Source organism: Microcaecilia unicolor, chromosome 11 (assembly GCF_901765095.1).
Source record: "Microcaecilia unicolor chromosome 11, aMicUni1.1, whole genome shotgun sequence".
Classification (NCBI taxonomy): domain Eukaryota; kingdom Metazoa; phylum Chordata; class Amphibia; order Gymnophiona; family Siphonopidae; genus Microcaecilia; species Microcaecilia unicolor.
In genome coordinates this window covers 190,291,751-190,313,629 of record NC_044041.1, presented here as the reverse complement: position 1 = coordinate 190,313,629, position 21,879 = coordinate 190,291,751, and the positions used below count along the sequence as shown (strand labels likewise).

The following is a 21,879-nucleotide window of genomic DNA, read 5'->3' as shown; positions in this document are numbered from 1 at the left end:
TTTCAATCTTTTCCGTAGAAACTGCAATCAAAATTGTATGCCGTAGACACTTATCTTAATTATGTTGCCAATGTGCTCAACAGTGCATCACCGTTTCACTTCAGGCTTCCTTCGGGGGGTGTCATCCTTTTTCGGCATCCATAGCACCCAAACAGTCTTGTTCTCCTGAACAGCGGGAAAATTCAGAAGAATGCTAATTTTGCCATTGGCCATTAAAAAAGATCGACACGTGAGCCCTTGCCAACACTTATTTTATAGGTGTTAAGGGCTGATGCGCTAATCCCACGCTAATCGGCGTACGGCAGAGTAGCTTTGCTAACTGATAAGTGCAGAAACGCACACTCCCTCTGTCAGTGGCGTTCCTTGGTCGGCTGCCAGCCGGGGCGGATCGCGGCTGTGTAGCGTCATCCATCCCCCCTGAGTGCAGCACCATCATATTTGCTTATGAGTTTGGCAAGATATTTATCGTCATCTTAAGGTTTTGATTTGATATTTATTTTGGCTAACCCGTGATTTGCTCCCAAATTTGTTTATGACATCTTAGTATACATTGCTACTTTATGAGAAATCGTTTGACTACCTGAATGTTTCCTAATCAAACTTCAACCCTTTGAGAACTGGTTATTGTTTTTGAACGGATGAGCTAAGCTGTGTTGCCAAACCATGATGGGCAAAAATTGAATGGGCCGACTCTTCAACAGACTTTATGCAGTGAAAGCAGCGTGCTGGCTGAAAGCGAGAATTGTTTTACACTGATTCATTACCCAATGCAGGATGACAGTGCCATTAATTACCGAACCCTTTCATTGTCCCTAGAACTGGGAAGTCGGGATGAGTCCTGTAAGTGGATGACTGGTCTCCCTGGCAACTAGGCTCTGAAAGAGCAGCCTTGAACGTTTAAGGCTTTACATTTTGTAGGAAAGAGATGCAAAATTCCAAAACACTAATGCACTCATTTTAGAAGAATTGTTCATGTTTGATATGTGCGTAAACTGGCACTTAGAGGTTTTTTAATATATTTGTAAATGACCTAGAGATGGGAGTAACTAGTGAGGTAATTAAATTTGCCGATGACCCAAAGTTATTCAAAGTCGTTAAATCGCGGGTGGATTGTGAAAAATTACACGAGGACCTTGGGAGACTGGGCATCTAAATGGCAGATGACGTTTAATGTGAGCAAGTGCAAAGTGACGCATGTGGGAAAGAGGAACCCGAATTATAGCTACGTCATGCAAGGTTCCACGTTAGGAGTCACGGGCCAAGAAAGGGATCTAGGTGTCGTCGTCGTCTGATACGTTGAAACCTTCTGCTCAGTGTGCTGCTGCGGCTAAGAAATCAAATAGAATGTTAGGTATTATTAGGAAAGGAATGGAAAACAAAAATGAGGATGTTATGATGCCTTTGTATCGCTCCATGGTGCGACCGTACCTCGAATATTGTGTTCAATTCTGGTCGCCGCATCTCAAAAAAGATATAGTGGAATTAGAAAAGGTGCAGAGAAGGGCGACGAAAATGATAAAAGGGATGGGACGATTTCCCTATGAGGAAAGGCTAGAGTGGCTGGGGCTTTTCAGCTTGGAGAAGAGGCAGCTGAGGGGAGATATGATAGAGGTCTATAAAATAATGAGTGGAGTTGAACGGGTAGATGTGAAGCGTCTGTTCACGCTTTGCAAAAATACTAGGACTAGGGGGCATGCAATGAAGCTACAATGTAGTAAATTTAAAATGAATCGGAGAAAATGTTTCTTCACTCAACGTGTAATTAAACTCTGGAATTCGTTGCCAGAGAATGTGGTAAAGGCGGTTAGCTTAGCGGAGTTTTAAAAAGGTTTGGACGGCTTCCTAAAGGAAAAGTCCATAGACCGTTATTAAATGGACTTGGGGAAAATCCACTATTTCTGGGATAAGCAGTATAAAATGTTTTGTACATTTTTGGGATCTTGCCGGGTATTTGTGACCTGGATTGGCCACTGTTGGAAACAGGATGCTGGGCTCGATGGACCTTTGGTCTTTCCCAGTATGGCCATATTTATGTACTTATGCAAGATAAAGGTTTAAGTCCCCATTTTACAAAGCTGAGATATGCATTCATCCAACCCAAGTGTGTGTAAATGGAAGGGTGTTTGGTCTGGGCGTGTCTCGAGAGGGAAAACGGTGTGGTGAGATAATAGACATTTATTCCCCATTAAAGAAGGGGACTAAACATCTCTACCCTAAAAGATCCATGCTGGGCATTACACCTGCTGTGAAGCACATTTAGGACTTGGTACTATAGAGCAGCACCGTACTGGTGGGGTTACAGGGGTTTGCCCACTTAATCTGTCAGTCTTTTCAATGATGATCTCAAAGTCTTGGAGTCCCCCCCACCCTTACAATGGGTATTAATATACATAGCTTCCAGAAGTTGCTTGTTCTTTTTTCCATTTCACTGTAATTTCTGCTAATTGGGCCAGCCAGGGATTCTGAGAAGACGACGTTTAAGAGCAGTTCAAAGGAAGGCAGGCCCAACCCTTGCACGACAATGACGTCTATTTGCCGAGAGGCACTTGTGCCAGGTTCTGCAGGAAAGAACAATACGTACATCTCGTCCAAAGAGCGATTGCTGCAATGGCTGTGCTCCGTTCGATGGGATAAAAATGAATCATATATCCCAAACAGCCACAAGAAGACTCATGGCATTATTAGCTGCCAGGGATAATTCCTGACCGATCTGGAAATAATAATAATTTTAAAAAGCCAGGAGGAAACTGCCAGGCCAAGTAACACTATCCTCTTCAAAAATAATAGTTGGTGGTATTCTGCAAGTGCAAACATATCAGAAGGATGGAAATTGTTCAAAAAAGGAGAAGAAAATATGAACTTCTGAGATCGAAGGGGCTTATTGGTAGGGTTGACTGATATTTTTTGTCTGCTGTTAGGAATTCTGTTTTCTACTTAAGCATATTTTTTTTGCACTTGGCTTCTTTACGGTGAATCTGGCTTTTGACGTCCAGGATGGTGGGCAACATACTATCAGATGATGTGAAATTAAAACAGTAGCTTTATAAATAGTCTGCAATATGTACAAAAGTCTTATTTTTCGCAAATTCAGGGGCTCTTTTACAGAGGGGGCGGTAAGCCCAACCGCTCGCTCTTCCGGGGACTACCGCCGGCCCAACGCGGAAACCCCCCGGAAATGGCTTGCGTGGCAGTAACCCGGTGGTAATCGGGCATCGCCGCATGCTGCCCAGTTACCGCCGGGTTGGCGCGGGAACCCTTATCGTCACCTCAGTGGGTGGCGGTAAGGGCTCCTCGTCATGTGGCCATGCGGTAAGAGTTTTTTTTTCTTACCGCATGGCCATGTGTGCGTGGAGTCTTTTTCCCGTTGCAGTAAGAAGGGCCCTGGCGCGCAGGAAAAATGGCCCCCGCCGCTAGCGCATGGCCATTTTTCCCCACAGCTTAGTAAAAGGACTCATCATTAAGGACTGCAAGCTTTCGATCTCAAATAGCCTGAGAATCCTTGGAGTAGTGTTGGATAACCACTTCCAACTGGACGATCGTGCAAATCAGGGGCGTAGCTAGACCTTGCTGGGAGGGGGGGCCAGAGCCCGAGGTGGGGGGGCACTGTTTAGCCACCCCCCCCCCAGCAGCTGTTGTCGCCTGCCCCGCCGCCGCATCAGATACCTCGTTTGCTGCAGCCGAAAAGTCTTCTTTAGTTCAGCGCCGGAGTAGCGCCTTCGTTCAAGGAAGTTCCTCCTGTGATCAGCTGTTTCTTTTTGTGATGATGTAAGGCGTCAGAATGTTCTATGCAATGTGGAGGCTGAAGCATGTCAGGCATTTCATAACTTAGAGAGCTTTTCCTTGTTCATTGGCTGGTCCTATCCCATATAGACTACTGTAGTGGGATCTATGCCGGTTGTCGGGACTATGTTCTGAAAAGGCTTTAGACAGTTCAAAACACGGCTGCTAGGCTAATCCTGGGGAAATCGCGCTTTGTCCCTGCTCAGCCTCTACGTTTTCAGCTTCACTGGCTCCCAGTAAAGGACCGTATCACATTTAAGATCTGCTCACTAACACACCAGATCATATATGGGGGAAGCCCCTGAATACATGCTTCATTTAATCGATCTCCCATCTAGGAATGCCCTAGCATCTGCAAGGACCTACCTCACCTGCAGGAATGTTAAATACAAGACCCTTTATGCTTCGTCCTTCCCCCTACATCAGTCCAGAATTCTGGAATGTCCTGCCAAAACAGCTCAAAAGAGCTTGTCGACCATCAGCTGTTCAAGAAGTCCTTAAAAACATTCTTATTCGACAAGGCTTATTCCGCTAGCTGATCAAATGTTTAACCTGTGCCATCCCATGTTCCTTCCCCTCCTGTCACACTCCGAATCTGTGCCTTCTCTGTATTGTATTGTATCCTCTTGAATTTGTGTAAGCCACATTGTGCCTGCTTATGTGTGAAAATGTGGGGTATAAATGCGCCTAAATAAATAAATAAAAGGCCCCCTCGGTAATTTGTAGTAGGGGAGAATTGCCATACTTTGCAGGAAGAATGTCTTAGGGCCCTGTTTACAAAGCTACGCTGTAGGCACACGCTAACATCTCTAGCGTTAGCATGCACTAAAAACGCTAGCACACCTTAGTAAACAGGGCCCTTTAATTTTGTAATCTTTAAAAATATCGTTTAAACTCTGTCTTGTGAACCTGTATACTTGCTATCATTGCTACAAAAGTAACAAAATGCAGAACAATTCATTAGCCATACTTTGTTGCCAGTTACGTTCTCTGAGAAACTATCCTGGCTATTTTCTTTAATCCATGTGTTAAAGGAGGTGTTTTGGTTTGCTTGCAGACATGGCTGGATTCAACCAAAGAAATTAAGAGACAGGTTCACGGTAAGTTCAGCGAATTCAGTTCAAAAGCTTTCGTTTTCCATCCGTCTCTTTTTTTTTTTTTTTGTACACAGTTAAAGATGGAATCTGCTGCTTTTTGCCCCAGGAATTGGGATAACCTCCTGTTTGAGAGTTCACAACACGAGTCTGAAAAGCTTTCTCTTCGTAGTCTTTGTTTTGAGACACGGGGACAAAACAATGTAGTTTTTATAGTGTAAAATGAAAAGTTGAAGTAATTATAACTAAAGAACAAGCAACCCTTGAAACAAATGAGCTTGTTCTGATTGACCCGATGAATAAAATGCCCTGACATTTTTATGGAATGTTTATGGGGTCATTTAACTTTTTATTTTTTTTTTATTTTTTATGAATTATGTCTTACTTTTGTTACCAGTGTGCAATTACAGTTTTAGTTTGACTGGAACAGAGAGTTGAGATCAGTGGCTTTTTATTCAATAGAATAATGTTTGTTCTTGAAGCGGAAGGACAAAGCTTGATTACTTAGATGATCAGAACCATAAAATAGCACTCTAGCACTGCTCCTCTGTCTTGGCAGCTCTTATTTTGCATGTCAGTAATTGGAATTTATTGATGAGCATTAATTTTTAAATATTCAGGATGTTGGTGATGCTAATTGAGAAAACATTACTAACTGGAGGAGTGGCCTAGTGGTTAGGGTGGTGGACTTTGGTCCTGGGGAACTGAGGAACTGAGTTTGATTCCCACTTCAGGCACAGGCAGCTCCTTGTGACTCTGGGCAAGTCACTTAACCCTCCATTGCCCCATGTAAGCCGCATTGAGCCTGCCATAAGTGGGAAAGCGCAGGGTACAAATGTAACAAAAATAAAATAGATACTATTGGAGATTCTACATGGAATGTTGCTACTGTTGGAGATTCTACATGGAATGTTGCTATTCCACTAGCAACATTCCATGTAGAAGGCTGCGCAGGCTTCTGTTTCTGTGAGTCTGACGTCCTGCACGTCAGACTCACAGAAGCAGAAGCCTGCACGTCCACATTGGTGATCTGCAAGGGCTGACTTCTACATGGAATGTTGCTAGTGGAATAGCAACATTCCATGTAGAATCTCAAATAGTAGCAACAGTGGAGGAGTGGCCTAGTGGTTAGGGTGGTGGACTTTGGTCCTGAGGAACTGAGTTCAATTTCCACTTGAGGCACAGGCAGCTCCTTGTGACTCTGGGCAAGGCACTTAACCCTCCATTGCCCCATGTAAGCCGCATTGAGCCTGCCATAAGTGGGAAAGCGCAGGGTACAAATGTAACAAAAATAAAATAGATACTATTGGAGACTCTACATGGAATGTTGCTACTATTGGAGATTCTACATGGAATGTTGCTACTATTGGAGATTCCACATGGAATGTTGCTATTCCACTAGCAACATTCCATGTAGAAGCCTGCACGGCCACATTGGTGATCTGCAAGGGCTGACTTCTACATGGAATGTTGCTAGTGGAATAGCAACATTCCATGTAGAATCTCAAATAGTAGCAACAGTGGAGGAGTGGCCTAGTGGTTAGGGTGGTGGACTTTGGTCCTGGGGAACTGAGGAACTGAGTTGGATTCCCAGCACAAGCAGCTCCTTGTGACTCTGGGCAAGTCACTTAACCCTCCATTGCCCCATGTAAGCCGCATTGAGCCTGCCATGAGTGGGAAAGCGCGGGGTACAAATGTAACAAAACAAAAAAACTTTGTGACCCTGAAACAAGTTTCAGGAGACTGGGTGGATAGTGGGGAGATTAATGCATAGTGGAATAATTGTTAATACATTTGTGGAACTTCCAACTCAGATTTGATACCAAAGTTGGCTTCTGCTACTTAGGCTGACAAAAGCACAGAGCTCCACGGGGGAAGGAATTTATGGCTCCTGGAAAGGAACTGTGATAGCTGCAGAATCTAAATGGTTCATTATTATGGCAAGTTTTAAAGGGGGCTACTTGTCAGCTGGGGGGGGGGGGACTGCTGCTGTAACAGCAGAGTGAAGTGGATGTACCCTTAAGGTTTTCCTCCCACATAGGAGCTGACTCTGTGGGTGCTTGAGCATCCCCCCCCCCCCCCCAATATTGAGAAAATTCCTTGTATGTGTCCAGGGAAGGGTTACTTCCACTGGGCATAGCACCCCCAATAATTTTGAAAAGTTCCTATGCCCTCCCACCCCTAAAGACCGGTAGCTTCGGAACAAAATCCAAGGAGTAGTTGTGGGGATGCCTGGTCCGAAATAAATCGGTTTCCACAGTCGTTTGTGTAAAAAAAAAAAAAAAAAAACTTGTAGAAGTAAGGATTAACAAGGAAGATGCAGGTGAGCCCGATTTTATTGGAGTAGTTTAATACCTCTTACTGTTTTTCAAGAGTCCATCAGGTCACTGAAAAAATTAGCGCAGTTATACTGGGTTTAAGTAGTACTGAGAAACCAAGGGGCTCTTTTATTGAGCTGCTTTAAAAAGTGACCAGCGCTATCCACAGCGCAGGCCTTCATTATCCTATATAATAATTCTCACCTCCAGCGTTTTATGCGTCTTGCTGCCTGTGTTCGCGACTTCTTCGGTGTTGGTCTGCTAGGCTCCATAGCACAGGCTGACGTCACCGTAGCCATTACTGACGCGCTCAACAGCTGCCCTCCCGACTTACCGCAGTGGCTCGAGGGAGGGGACGACCCTAAAACTAGGAGGGAGGGAGGGGACGACCCTGAAACTCGGAGGGCGGGAGAGATGGGGAGGGGGGATTTCCTGTTTCCGGTGCATCCGAGGAATGGGAGAGGGAAGTTGTTAGGATGGGGCATCCGAGAAGGAAAGCTGCAGGTAAGGAATCCTCCTTGGTTGCACGACTGGTGGTGGGTGATCTCTGGTATGAGTTTGATGAGGGGGTTGAGGGGGTTCAAGGAGAGGTGCTGGATCGCGAACAGAGAGACATGTTGGATTAGGAAGGGTGAAAGAGAGAAGAAGAGATGGCAGGGGGATGGGAGGGACGGTGTAAAAGCCAGATCTGCGTGATTCGTGGGATCTGGTGATTACAACGTTGGAAGGATCCCGCTATATCCGCCTTTTGCCCCACGGGGAGGGGAGATTGGTCCCCCGATCCCCGAATACGTGTGAAGAGAGTGTGAAGGCAGCCGTCGCCGAATGCATGTCATGTGACTTGGTATCTCTGGTTCACGTGCTTCTATAATTTATTATAATAGTGAAGATGACTTCTAAAATTTGGAGGGATGGGGGCTGGAACTGGGAGGGAGGGAGACCCTGACACTCGGAGGGACTGGGAGGGAGGGGGGGCCCTGGCACACACTCTCATTCTCACACACACACACACTCGCACCCAGTCTCACTCTCTCTCTCTCACACACACACACAGTCACACATTCACTCTCTCTCACAGAGTCACTCTCACACACACTCTCAAACGTACACACTCCGAGGAAAACCTTGCTAGCGCCCGTTTCATTTGTGTCAGAAACGGGCCTGTTTTACTAGTTCTTAATAATGGCCACTAGGGCTGAACCTAATATTCCTATTCAATTCGACCCTGATTACATTATTCATATTTGGCCGAATAGTGATTTTAGATTCAAATACAAATAAATCCAGGTTTCTACTGTGCTAAATCCTACTGAAATAAAAACTTGATCTCTGATTTCACGTTGCTTCTTTTATTATTTGTTATGTTAAAGCTCAAATGCCCATTATTCATAGTCGGTCTTCGTATTCAACCAAATCATTTTCATTATTCGTATTCATAGTAACATAGTAAATGACGGCAGAAAAAAATGACAGCATGGTCCATCCAGTCTGCCCAACAAGATAAACTCATATGTGCTACTTTTTGTGTATACCTTACCTTGATTTGTACCTGTCCTTTTCAGGGCACAGACCGTATAAGTCTGCCCCGCCTCCCACCACCGGTTCTGGCACAGACTGTATAAGTCTGCCCAGCACTATCCCAGCCACCAGCCCCGCCTCCCACCACCGGTTCTGGCACAGACCGTATAAGTCTGCCCAGCACTATCCCCGCCTCCAAACCACCAGTCCCGCCTCCCACCACTGGCTCTGGCACAGACCGTATAAGTCTGCCCAGCACTAACCCCGCCTCCCAACCACCAGCCCCGCCTCCCACCACTGGCTCTGGCACAGACCGTATAAGTCTGCCCAGCACTAACCCCGCCTCCCAACCACCAGCCCCGCCTCCCACCACTGGCTCTGGCACAGACCGTATAAGTCTGCCCAGCACTATCCCTGCCTCCCGCCACCGGCTCTGCCACCCAATTCACCCAATTCGGCTGAATAATAAAGTATGCTATTCAGTACAGCTGTAATGACATGTGAGCACTTATAACACCTGTTTTCTGGGGGGAAAGGGCCCCTTTGGTAGTGGCGGGGGCCGTTTTTCCCATATGCCAGGGCACTTTTTACTGCAGTGGGTAAAAAAGCCTCCAGCACACATGGCCATGCGGTGAAAGAACTCTTACCGCAAGGGCGTGGGACAGGGAGCCCTTACCACCACCCACTGAGGTGGTGATAGGGGCTTCTGCGCTAATCCGGCAGTAACCGGGAAGCACACGGCATTTACCGTCAAGTTATCGCTGTACAGGCAATTTCCAGGGGGGGGTTTCTTTTTACCCCGGAAATGGCGCGTACTTGGGGCAGGACTGCAGCCGGTGGCTGCATCGGGCGGGCGATAGTCCCGGAAGAGCGAGCGGTAAGCCCCTTACCGTGCTAAAAAAATTAATATTTTTCATGCGTGGGAAGTGCGCTGATCCCAAAACTACCACAGGATGCCTGAGCACGCCTTCCGGTAGTACTTTTTTACCTTGTGGTAAGCATGCGTTAATACTTACCACATCTTAGTAAAAGGCCCCCTTAGTCTTTGGCTGGCTGATTTTGGGGGGGGGGGGGGGGTTCCCCGCTTCAAAATGAATGTTTTTGGTAGGAAAGTAGATGATGGGAATATGTAAATATCTCCATTTCATTGACTCCTTTTATTTCTGATAGGTCCCCTCTTCAGTGGCGTAGCAAGGGGGGGGGCGGTGGGGCGGTCCGCCCTGGGTGCACGCCGCTGGGGGAGGTGTTGGCTCCGCTGGTTCCCTGCTCTCTCTGCCCCGGAACAGGTTACTTCCTGTTCCGGGGCAGAGAGAGCAGGGAACCAGCGGAACAGACGCAGCTCCCAGCGACGACGTGCACTTGGGGCGGAGCGCCACTGGTAAGAATGCGCTCCGAGGGGGGGTGCGCCGTGGTGACCCGCCCCGGGTGTCAGCCGCCCTCGCTACGCTACTGCCCCTCTTTCACTTTAATTTTATTTATTTATTGTATTTGATATACCGTCTGTCTGAACATGTCAAACGAAATGGTTTACCGTTCCCCTTGTTTATTAAACTGTGCAGCAATGCTGACCCAGCCCGTTTAATGTCCTGCTGCGTAGTCAGTCTTAATATATAAATTGTAAAATGTTTGTTTTGAAACTTGGCAGGAGGACCCTTGAATTTTACATTCAGTGTGAAGTTTTATCCGCCTGATCCTTCTCAGCTGACAGAGGATATAACTAGGTAAGATATATGTGAGTGCGTCACCTCAAGAATCATGACAGGACAACGTAATGGTAGTCATTACTAAGGGGTAACATAGTAAATGACGGCAGATAAAGACCTGTATGGCCCATCCAGTCTGCCCAACAAGATAAACTCATTTTACATAGTATGTGATACTTTATATGTATACCTGAGTTTGATTTGTTCATGCCTTTCTCAGGGCACAGACCGTAGAAGTCTGCCCAGCACTGTTCTTGTACTAAAAGTTCTGAAGATTCTGGAATCCTAATGAGTTAAAAGATTCCGGAATCCCAATTAGTAACAACATTCCATGAAGAACCCCAAAGAGTAACATAGTAAATGATGACAGATAAAGACCTGTACGGCCCATCCAGTCTGCCCAACAAGATAAACTCATTTTACATGGTATGTGATACTTTATTTGTATACCCGAGTTTGATTTGTCCTTGCCTTTCTCAGGGTACAGACCGTAGAAGTTTGCCCAGTAAACCCTCTCTGAACTCACCTAGACCAGATCACAGCGAGAGTCCCTGGCTACTGGCCATGTATCAGAGCTCCTTCCAGAACCTTGCAATCATTGGCCATAAACCCATTCCCTAAGCGTCTCCATTGCATAACATCTGGAACTCCCTCCTCCTTGGGGGTGTAACATTGCCTCTGCAGATTCCTTAGCCCTGAATGGCCCAGAGAACAGAAGACCCGACTCGGTAACTGAAGCTGGACCCTCCACATGACAATATGCAGCACTGCCAATGAGCCCTAGAACTTAATGAGAACTAGAAACAGTGGCATAGCAAGGGTGGGGCGGTGGGGGCGGTCCGCCTCGGGTGCACGCCGCTGGGAGGGTGTCGGCTCCGCTGGTTCCCTGCTCCCTCTGCCCCGGAACAGGTTACTTCCTGTTCCGGGGCAGAGGGAGCAGGGAACCAACGGAACCGACCCCCCCCCCCCCTCAGCGGCATGCACATGGCAGGCAAGAATGCACTCGGGGGGGGGGGGCTTGGGTGATGCGCTGAGGGGAAGGGGTTTGATGCGCCAAGGGGGGGCTTGGGTGATGTGCCGAGGGGGGGGTGTCATGCTGTACCCGTGGGGGGGGGGGGGTGCGCAGCGGCGAACTCCTCGCTACACCACTGACTAGAAATATTAAATGGTAGCATGTGTTAACATCATCATGCATTTTGCTAAAAATGGTAACGCAAGTGAAAGATTTAAAATATACAGGAGGGTATTACACAAGAATTGAGGGGTCCTTTTACTATGTCGCGTAAGCATCTATGTGCGCCAAAATGGCGTTACCGCTCGACTACCGTGTGGCTCTTGCGGTAATTTCATTTCTGGCGCGCGTCTGAAAAATATTTTTTATTTCCAGGCGCGCGTAACGGACACGCGTAGGTCGTTACCGCCCGGATTCTTTACCGCTAGGTCAGTGGCTGGCAGTAAGGTCTCAGAGCCATGAATAGACGCGCGGCAATTTTGATTTTGCCGCACGTCCATTTTCAGCAAAAAAAAAAAAAAAAAAAGGCCTTTTATACAGGCACGCTAAAAAATGGATCGGCTTGCACCCAAAACCCGCGCCTACACTACCACATGCCATTTTTCAGCGTTCCTTTGTAAAAGGACCCCTCTGTGTGTAAATAAATCAATCATCATTTTTGTTGTTATACATGTGTAAATTCCACACAGTCCTTCTAAAATGACCTCCTGTATCTACTAAATCAGTGCTTCTCAACTCATCCCACAGGGGACACCAGTTAGTCAGATTTTCAGGATATCAACAATGACTATTCATGAGATCGATTTGCATGCACCACCTTCTTGGTATTGAATTATATTTCATGAATAGTCATTGTGGATACCCTGAAAACCTGACTGGCTAGATGTGGCCAGTAGAGTAGGTTGAGAACTGCTGTGCTTCTGCATTTTGATGCTTAGTAGAATTATGGCTTATTGTCAGGAAAGTGGGGAATGTTACCTGTATGACCACCGAGTTTTAGTGCGCCTAGTCTTCAACCCAGAGCTGTGACCTAAAAGCTTTCTAGGAAAAGTGGATGATTTTTCCATAAATACATCTAAATATTAAGTATCATGGAATCCATCATGGAATCCTGCTACTTTTTGGGACTCTACCAGGCACTTGTGACCTAGACTGGCCACAATTGGAACCAGGGCTAGGTGGACCGTAAGACAAGTCTTATATTTTTAAATGCAAATAATTTTGTTCTAACTGCAAGTGACTACCCCTGTTCTTTTATGTCATGTTCACATTACGGCTTTTAAACCAGTTTAGAAGAAAGTAAACTAAATCGCTGATAGCAAGTGTGTAAGCTGTAGGGATGACCTCTGAAAGTAGATTTCAGTTGACCACCCAGAACACACAAACTTTTGGGAGTGAGTTTTTTTTTTTTAATTGAAAGAAGTCTCTATTCAAACTTTGGGAGTGGAGGAGTGGCCTAGTGGTTAGAGTGGTGGACTTTGGTCCTGGGGAACTGAGGAACTGAGTTCGATTCCCACTTCAGGCACAGGCAGCTCCTTGTGACTCTGGGCAAGTCACTTAACCCTCCATTGCCCCATGTAAGCCGCATTGAGCCTGCCGTGAGTGGGAAAGCGCGGGGTACAAATGTAACTAAAATAAAATAGATACTATTGGAGATTCTACATGGAATGTTGCTTCTATTGGAGATTCTACATGGAATGTTGCTATTCCACTAGTAACATTCCATGTAGAAGGCTGCGCAGGCTTCTGTTTCTGTGAGTCTGACGTCCTGCACATACGTGCAGGACGTCAGACTCACAGAAGCAGAAGCCTGCGCGGCCACATTGGTGATCTGCAAGGGCCGACTTCTACATGGAATGTTGCTAGTGGAATAGCAACATTCCATGTAGAATCTCAAATAGTAGCAACAGTGGAGGAGTGGCCTAGTGGTTAGGGTGGTGGACTTTGGTCCTGGGGAACTGAGTTAGATTCCCACTTCAGGCACAGGCAGCTCCTTGTGACTCTGGGCAAGTCACTTAACCCTCCATTGCCCCATGTAAGCCGCATTGAGCCTGCCGTGAGTGGGAAAGCGCGGGGTACAAATGTAACTAAAATAAAATAGATACTATTGGAGATTCTACATGGAATGTTGCTACTATTGGAGATTCTACATGGAATGTTGCTACTCTTTGAGATTCTACATGGAATGTTGCTATTCCACTAGCAACATTCCATGTAGAAGGCTGTGCAGGCTTCTGTTTCTGTGAGTCTGACGTCCTGCACGTACGTGCAGGACGTCAGACTCACAGAAGCAGAAGCCTGCGCGGCCACATTGGTGATCTGAAAGCTGACTTCTACATGGAATGTTGCTAGTGGAATAGCACAGGCAGCTCCTTGTGACTCTGGGCAAGTCACTTAACCCTCCATTGCCCCAGGTACAAATAAGTACCTAAGCCGCATTGAGCCTGCCATGAGTGGGAAAGCACGGGGTATAAAAAATAAATAAATAATATAAAAATTACAAAACCTGCGAAAACATCTACCAGATAATAACATACCAATCCAGTAAAGAGAAACTCTTATCTACATTACATAATATCCATTCAAACTTGTACCCAAGTATAATCCATTACCCCAACTACGTCACATTTTTATAAGTTTTTAAGATATTGAACCCAGGTAACCCCCCCCCCCCCCAACTGAGGAAAGATAAGAAGAAACGGAAAAAAGTTTTGTTCTCCACTCTCCTCCTACTCACATAGATACCTCAGCAGGAACAGTCAGCCAAAAAAGGGTTGGGAGTTAATTTTTTAGGTGTCAATTGATGTAGCCAAGGACTCAGTTTTTTTACGTGGACCATGTCTTACAGCAAAAGACAATGTTGCGTCTTAACGTATTATTCAACGGAATGGGAAAGCCTATATTATGGTTCTCCTAACTGGCTCAGTACTCTGTATGTGAACTCTATCTTATAAATTGCCATTCATCCATATTTACTGTATCTTTGTAGGTATTATTTGTGTCTTCAGCTTCGACAGGACATTATTGATGGACGTCTACCCTGCTCTTTTGCAACATTGGCACTACTGGGTTCCTACACTGTCCAGTCTGAGGTGGGGGATTACGATGCAGATCTTCATGGTACAGAGTACATTCATGAGTTTAAACTGGCACCAAATCAGACAAATGAACTGGAAGAGAAGGTGATGGAGCTTCATAAGTCTTATAGGTAAGGGCTGAGTGTTTTGCTTTGCCTTTTTATTTTGTCAATTTTGTTTTTAAAAGCTTTGGGGGTTCAGTATATAAAGAAACACAGAGCTGGTATGTACATAAGTATTGCCATACTGGGAAAGACCAAAGGTCCATCAAGCCCAGCATCCTGTTTCCAACAGTGGCCAATCCAGATCACAAGTACCTGGCAAGATCCCAAAAAAAGTACAAAACATTTTATACTGCTTATCCCAGAAATAGTGGATTTTCCCCAAATCCAATTTAATAACGGTCTATGGACTTTTCCTTTAGGAAGCCGTCCAAACCTTTTTTAAACTCCGCTAAGCTAACCGCCTTTACCACATTCTCTGGCAACAAATTCCAGAGTTTAATTACACGTTGAGTGAAGAAACATTTTCTCTGATTCGTTTTAAATTTACTACATTGTAGCTTCATCACATGCCCCCTAGTCCTAGTATTTTTGGAAAGCGTGAACAGACGCTTCACGTCTACCTGTTCAACTCCACTCATTATTTTATAGACCTCTATCATATCTCCCCTCAGCCGCCTTTTCTCCAAGCTGAAGAGCCCTAGCCGCTTTAGCCTTTCCTCATAGGGAAGTCGTCCCATCCGCTTTATCATTTTGGTCGCCCTTTCATCGCCCTTCTCTGCAGAAATTACAGTTTTTCTCGATGCGGGGGGGGGGGGGGGGGGGAATTCTATATATGGTGCCAAATGTTAGGGTCTACTTCAATGCCAAATTTTCAACATAAAAAAAGTGTTCTAATGACTGCAGGACACCGAAATAGGACGGAAATAGCAGATCTGCATGAAAACACCTGTACCCATTTATAGAATAGATCATGTGTTTTTGCATTGATCTGAAAAGGGGGCGTGGCCACGGGGCCGGGGGATGTTCCCTTAAATTGCATATAGGGTCATAGAATTTGTGGAATCTGTGTCTAATTTGCATGCCGGGTTTACATCTGGTTTCAGTTGGTGTAATGCCTCATACCCAGAGTTGAGTGGGAATCCCAGCACTACGTGCCGTTCTATAAAGAGTGTCGAAGTTTGAGCACCATTTATAGAATTTCCCCCTGTATGATTAACCGCACTTTTAAGCTGAGAGATCTGGGGCAGTGAACAGTACTACTGACTGAAAACTAGACAACAGGAGAAGGTCGTTCAGAGAGCAGTCGTTGGGATAGTAATTCTTGCAGTACTAGGGAGGAAGGCGGTACTTTTTTTTCCCCCCCCCAAAAAAACAGATGTCTCCACCAGTCGAGTAATTTTCAGTTTCCTCATGCATGAAGTAGCTCTGTGAACATTAGAGTAACTAGCATTTGGCGTTACTGACTTCTCAGGTAAGAGGAAAAGGAGCACAGAAAAATAACTTTGTCTTTGTTGACAGCATAGATATAATTTTTTTTCTTTGAAAGACTGTATGAATATGGCCACTGTTTCAAGGGTAGTAAGCTCAAAAGATCGAAAGGCTAGCTGTTTAATATGACAAAAAGGGAAATGTACATTAAATGTTTTATTTTTTTTTTAATGTTACATTTGTACCCCGCGCTCAATGCGGCTTATATGGGGCAATGGAGGATTAAGTACTTTGCCCAGAGTCATGAGGAGCTGCCTGTGCCTGAAGTGGGAATCGAACTCAGTTCCCCAGGACCAAAGTCCACCACCCTAACCACTAGGCCACTCCTCCACTGTTGCTACTATTTGAGATTCTACATGGAATGTTGCTATTCCACTAGCGCAACATTCCATGTAGAAGTCGGCCCTTGCAGATCAGCAATGTGGCCGCGCAGGCTTCTGCTTCTGTGAGTCTGACGTCCTGCACGTACGTGCAGGATGTCAGACTCACAGAAACAGAAGCCTGCGCAGCCTTCTACATGGAATGTTGCTAGTGGAATAGCGACATTCCATGTAGAATCTCCAATAGCAGCAACATTCCATGTAGAATCTCCAATAGTATCTATTTTATTTTTGTTACATTTGTACCCTGCGCTTTCCCACTCATGGCAGGCTCAATGCGGCTTACATGGGGCAATGGAGGGTTAAGTGACTTGCCCAGAGTCACAAGGAGCTGCCTGTGCTGGGAATCGAACTCAGTTCCTCAGTTCCCCAGGACCAAAGTCCACCACCCTAACCACTAGCCCTACTCCTCCACTGTTGCTACTATTGGAGATTCTACATGGAATGTTGCTATTCCACTAGCAACATTCCATGTAGAAGTCGGCCCTTGCAGATCACCAATGTGGCCGCGCAGGCTTCTGCTTCTGTGAGTCTGACGCAGGACGTCAGACTCACAGAAACAGAAGCCTGCACAGCCTTCTACATGGAATGTTGCTAGTGGAATAGCAACATTCCATGTAGAATCTCCAATAGTATCTATTTTATTTTTGTTACATTTGTACCCTGCGCTTTCCCACTCATGGCAGGCTCAATGCGGCAAGCAATGGAGGGTTAAGTGACTTGCCCAGAGTCACAAGGAGCTGCCTGTGCCTGGTGGGAATCGAACTCAGTTCCTCAGTTCCCCAGGACCAAAGTCCACCACCCTAACCACTAGGCCACTCCTCCTCAAATACGAAATTAATTGGAGGTACATCATTTTTCATTGTTAAAGAAGACTCTAAATGTTTTAAACGGAGCAAGGTGGTGAACACCTTAGAGGTGCGTGAATCGTCACAGTTCTCAGGATGATTCCTCGCAGTTCTCAGGATACTTGCATGTATCGCTGAGGGAAACAGTTTGAAGTTAGGATTGCTGAACTCGTACATACAGGGTAGCTCCAACTAGAGCAGCTAGCAAAGATCTTTGCCATTGATGCCAAATTTGGAAAGTAAACTTTTGCACAAAAAAAAAAAAACAGTTTTGGGCTAACACTTTTGGACAGACATGCACGCACCTTTACTTCACAATTTTGGTGACCTTGAACTCTATTCTTTTTCATAGATGATGCCTCTTATGTTGCGGTGTTTCAGTTTTAATCATTGTTTCCTGTGTTCATGTTTATTGCCCTAAAAAGGAGCTTCATGTTGTTAAAAGTAAAACCTGCCATACAAAAAAAACATTTAAGTGCTCTTTCCATTTTCCTTTTAATTTTTGCAAACTGTCAAATTTTCCATTGACAAGTGGGATTGAGTCGAGCGCACACGTGGGTGATGTGATTGAGCGGGCCAGGCTGAAGCAGTTCTTCCAAATCTCAGAAGTAGGGTAAAGTTCTGATCTTGTATGCTTTCTTTCCCCCACCCAGCAATCTCGGAGGATCTTCAGCTTTGTTTCCTACCTTCTGCTGGACAGATCTGAAAGCAAAGTTTTACATTCTTGAAGGTGGTGGGAAGCGGGGCTGGTGGTTGGGAGGCGGGGATAGTGCTGGGCAGACTTATACGGTCTGTGCCAGAGCCGGTGGTGGGAAGTGGGACTGGTGGTTGGGAGGTGGGGGTAGTGCTGGGCAGACTTATACGGTCTGTGCCAGAGCCGGTGGTGGGAGGCGGGACTGGTGGTTGGGAGGCGGGGATAGTGCTGGGCAGACTTATACGGTCTGTGCCAGAGCCGGTGGTGGGAGGCGGGGCTGGTGGTTGGGAGGCGGGGATAGTGCTGGGCAGACTTATACGGTCTGTGCCAGAGCCGGTGGTTGGGAGGCGGGGATAGTGCTGGGCAGACTTATACGGTCTGTGCCCTGAAGAGCACAGGTACAAATCAAAGTAGGGTATACACAAAAAGCAGTAAATATGAGTTATCTTATTGGGCAGACTGGATGGACCGTGCAGGTCTTTTTCTGCCGTCATCTACTATGTTACTATGAAGGGGTTTTTTTGTGGTTTTTTTTTTTTAAATAAACCAAGCATGTTGCAACATGCACATCCACTGGTTTGTTCTTCAGTGCACCTGCCTTATGCCCTCTCTGAATCTTAGGGACTTCAACTTAATGTCCAGTAAAGGAAGATATCTCACCTTGCATCCAAACCAAAGTTTCAGCGTGCTTGTCTGACATCGCTGTCTGGATGTCTCAACGCCACCTGAAATTAAATATGACCAAAACCGAGCTTCTCATTTTCCTCCCCGCTCCCCCCGTTTTCTATTTCTGTTGATGGCTTTCTCATTCTCCCTGTCTCCTCAGCTCGAAACCTTGGGGTCATCTTTGACTCTTCTCTCTCCTTCTCTGCTCATATCCAGCAGATCGCCAAGACCTGTCGTTTCTTTCTTTACAACATCCGTAAAATCCGCCCCTTTCTTTCCGAGCACTCTACCAAAACCCTCATCCACACCCTTGTCACCTCTCGTTTAGACTACTGCAATCTGCTTCTTGCTGGCCTCCCACTTAGTCACCTCTCCCCTCTCCAGTCGGTTCAAAACTCTGCTGCCCGTCTCATCTTCCGCCAGGGTCGCTTTACTCATACTACCCCTCTCCTCAAGACCCTTCACTGGCTCCCTATCCGTTTTCGCATCCTGTTCAAACTTCTTCTACTAACCTATAAATGTATTCACTCTGCTGCTCCCCAGTATCTCTCCACACTCGTCCTTCCCTACACCCCTTCCCGTGCACTCCGCTCTATGGATAAATCCTTCTTATCTGTTCTCTTCTCCGCTACTGCCAACTCCAGACTTCGCGCCTTCTGTCTCGCTGCACCCTATGCCTGGAATAAACTTCCTGAGCCCCTACGTCTTGCCCCATCCTTGGCCACCTTTAAATCTAGACTGAAAGCCCACCTCGTTAACATTGCTTTTGACTCGTAACCACTCGCCTCCACCTAGCCTCCTCTCTTCCTTCCCGTTCACATTAATTGATTTGATTTGCTTACTTTATTTATTTTTTGTCTATTGGATTGTAAGCTCTTTGAGCAGGGACTGTCTTTCTTCTATGTTTGTGCAGCGCTGCGTATGCCTTGTAGCGCTATAGAAGTGATAAATAGTAATAGTAGTAGTCTCTTGTAACCAGAGCTAATATTGTGATGTCATAATGCCTCAGGCCACCAATAAGAGCCAACCTCATCAGTGATGTCACAATGGCTTGATTATCCTATACTTGGCTTACTTTTATTACATAGCTCTTTGAGCACGGACTGTCTTTCTTCTATGTTTGTGCAGCGCTGCGTACGCCTTGTAGCGCTATAGAAATGCTAAATAGTAGTAGTAATAGTAGTAGTAGTAGTAGTAGAAGATGAACACTCCTCTTGTTCTGCCCTGCTAGATGAGGTGTGCACTGGATCTCAGATGCATGCACATCTCAGTTCACCCAAAACACAGAAAATACCTCCCGGCTCTTTCTCATACTGACCATTATCAGTCCAAAGCCCTTCCCTTTGCTCTCTTATTGGCCACCAGAGTTCTCACCAAATACATTTTGGCTAGTCCTTATCTTCTCATAGATCTCAGCAACCCCTCTACAAGAGGAGATTTCGGTCCAGGACATCCATCAGTTATATCACTTAGATGATACCAACCATACTTCATGTCACCCCAACAATGCCAGACTACTCAGCCCTATATGCAATGCCAAGAGTGAGGGAGAGGAGCCAGCCCATATGACTGCCAGCTCCTCCTCCTAAAAAATGATTCCTAGTTATTGATTACCCCTCCCCCCCCCCAGTGGGAGGGCAGTTCCTCCTCTTGGAGATGTGGAAAGTGATTGCAACCGGGTGCTCAAAATAGCGATTCAAGGCTAGAACTTTATTTTACTTATCCGTTTTATCCGCCTACACCAGTACTGGTTCAAAGCGGATTACAAAAAGACATTAATTCTTTAATCAGTTTTCATCTACACAACTAACGGGCATGTGGCAGCTACTGTACATGTACACGTCGGAGGACGGCGGGCCCAGGAAGAACGGAGGGACGTCGGAGGAGGCATCACTGATCGCCGATCAACTGTTCTTGCCCGTGCAGCGCCTTCACACAGAGGTGAGAGGCACTGCACGGGCCCAGTAAGACGGAGGGGGGGGGGGGTGGTGGAGGGTGGAGCAGCGGCAACGACCTCGGGGGGGGGGCGGTGGGGCACGGGGGCGGAGGATGGCGGGAGCTGTCAAGGGAGGGAGAGAGGGAGGAGGGGGGCCGGGCTGCCTTAACGTGATTTTGATGCAGGAGGGAGCAGGGAGCAGCGGCGACTTCGGGGGGGGGGGGGGCGAGGCAGCAAAAGACGCTCCTGACTAGCGGGGAGCAGCGGCAACCTCGGGTGGGCAAGGACGTCGGTAAAAGACGTTTTGGGGTGTTTTTTTGACGTTTTTTGGCATGCGCAGAGCAGCTAGCATAACGCTTGGCTGCTCTGCGCATGCTTCACGGGCAGATTAATGACGGGGATTACACTTCTTTAATGCATTCAGCTTTAGAATACCGCACCGAACTTGTACGACTTGTTTTTTTTTAGTGCATTCTTTGTTTTTTTCAACTTCGGTAAGGACTTTTTACGTTTTAGATTTTTTTACGTTTGGTTGATGCATCTGGCCCTTAGAAAGAGCACACTGTGAGATTCCCTCAAATGGAAAACTCGCTTTTCTGTTCTGTTGCTCACGATTGCAATAAGTTTTTCTTTTCCTCCTTTTTCTTCTGACTGTTATACTTTAAATTTAACACAAATTTTGTGTTCATAATACAAAGTTAGTGGGGGGGGGAGGGGGGGAGAGAGGGTGTTTTTAGCACAACAAAAAATATTTTAGGGAGTAATTCATTTAGCTTTGGAGGTATAATTTTATTGTTTCATATCTAGTTTGTTATAGTGGCGTAGCCACGGGTGGGCAGGGGCCCACTCAGTGGCGGTACACATCGTTAGTGTAGCTGGCTGGGATCCCTGGGTCCCACCAGCTGAAGAGTTTGCTCTTGGGAGTCTCCTGGGGCAGTCGGCAGTGCGCTTCCAGCTGCCAGCGCCAAAGCTCACCCTCCCCCATGTTCATTTTAATTGACATGGGGGATGGGGGGGGTGCTGATTGGTTCAACTGACTGTGTGCAAGTGGAGGGGACAGTGCTGGTGTCGGGGATTGGAAATGCGATACTGACCGCCATGGGGATGATACTGCTTGCCGCATCTCAAAAGAGATATAGTGGAATTAGAAAAGATACAGAGAAGGGCGACAAAAATGATAAAGGGGATGGGACGACTTCCCTATGAGGAAAGGCTGAAGCGTCTAGGGCTCTTCAGCTTAGAGAAAAGATGGCTATGGGGAGATGGTCCATAAAATAATGAGTGGAGTGGAACGGGTAGACATGAATCCATTTGTTTACTCTTTCCAAATACACTAGGGCTAGGGGGCATGCGATGAAGC

General features: G+C 46.3%; 1 protein-coding gene across 8 annotated transcripts in view; it reads left to right on the top strand.

The window, feature by feature from the left end:
- The window catches only part of EPB41 (erythrocyte membrane protein band 4.1), a 172,946-nt gene that overhangs the window by 58,229 nt on the left and 92,838 nt on the right, over positions 1 to 21,879 (top strand). For all 8 annotated transcript variants that reach the window (XM_030219812.1, XM_030219813.1, XM_030219811.1 and 5 more), the window contains exons 5-7: positions 4,838 to 4,880; positions 10,356 to 10,431; positions 14,415 to 14,633. In XM_030219812.1, the coding sequence (XP_030075672.1) occupies positions 4,838 to 4,880; positions 10,356 to 10,431; positions 14,415 to 14,633 (338 nt within the window). The remainder of the gene's footprint in view (positions 1 to 4,837; positions 4,881 to 10,355; positions 10,432 to 14,414; positions 14,634 to 21,879) is intronic.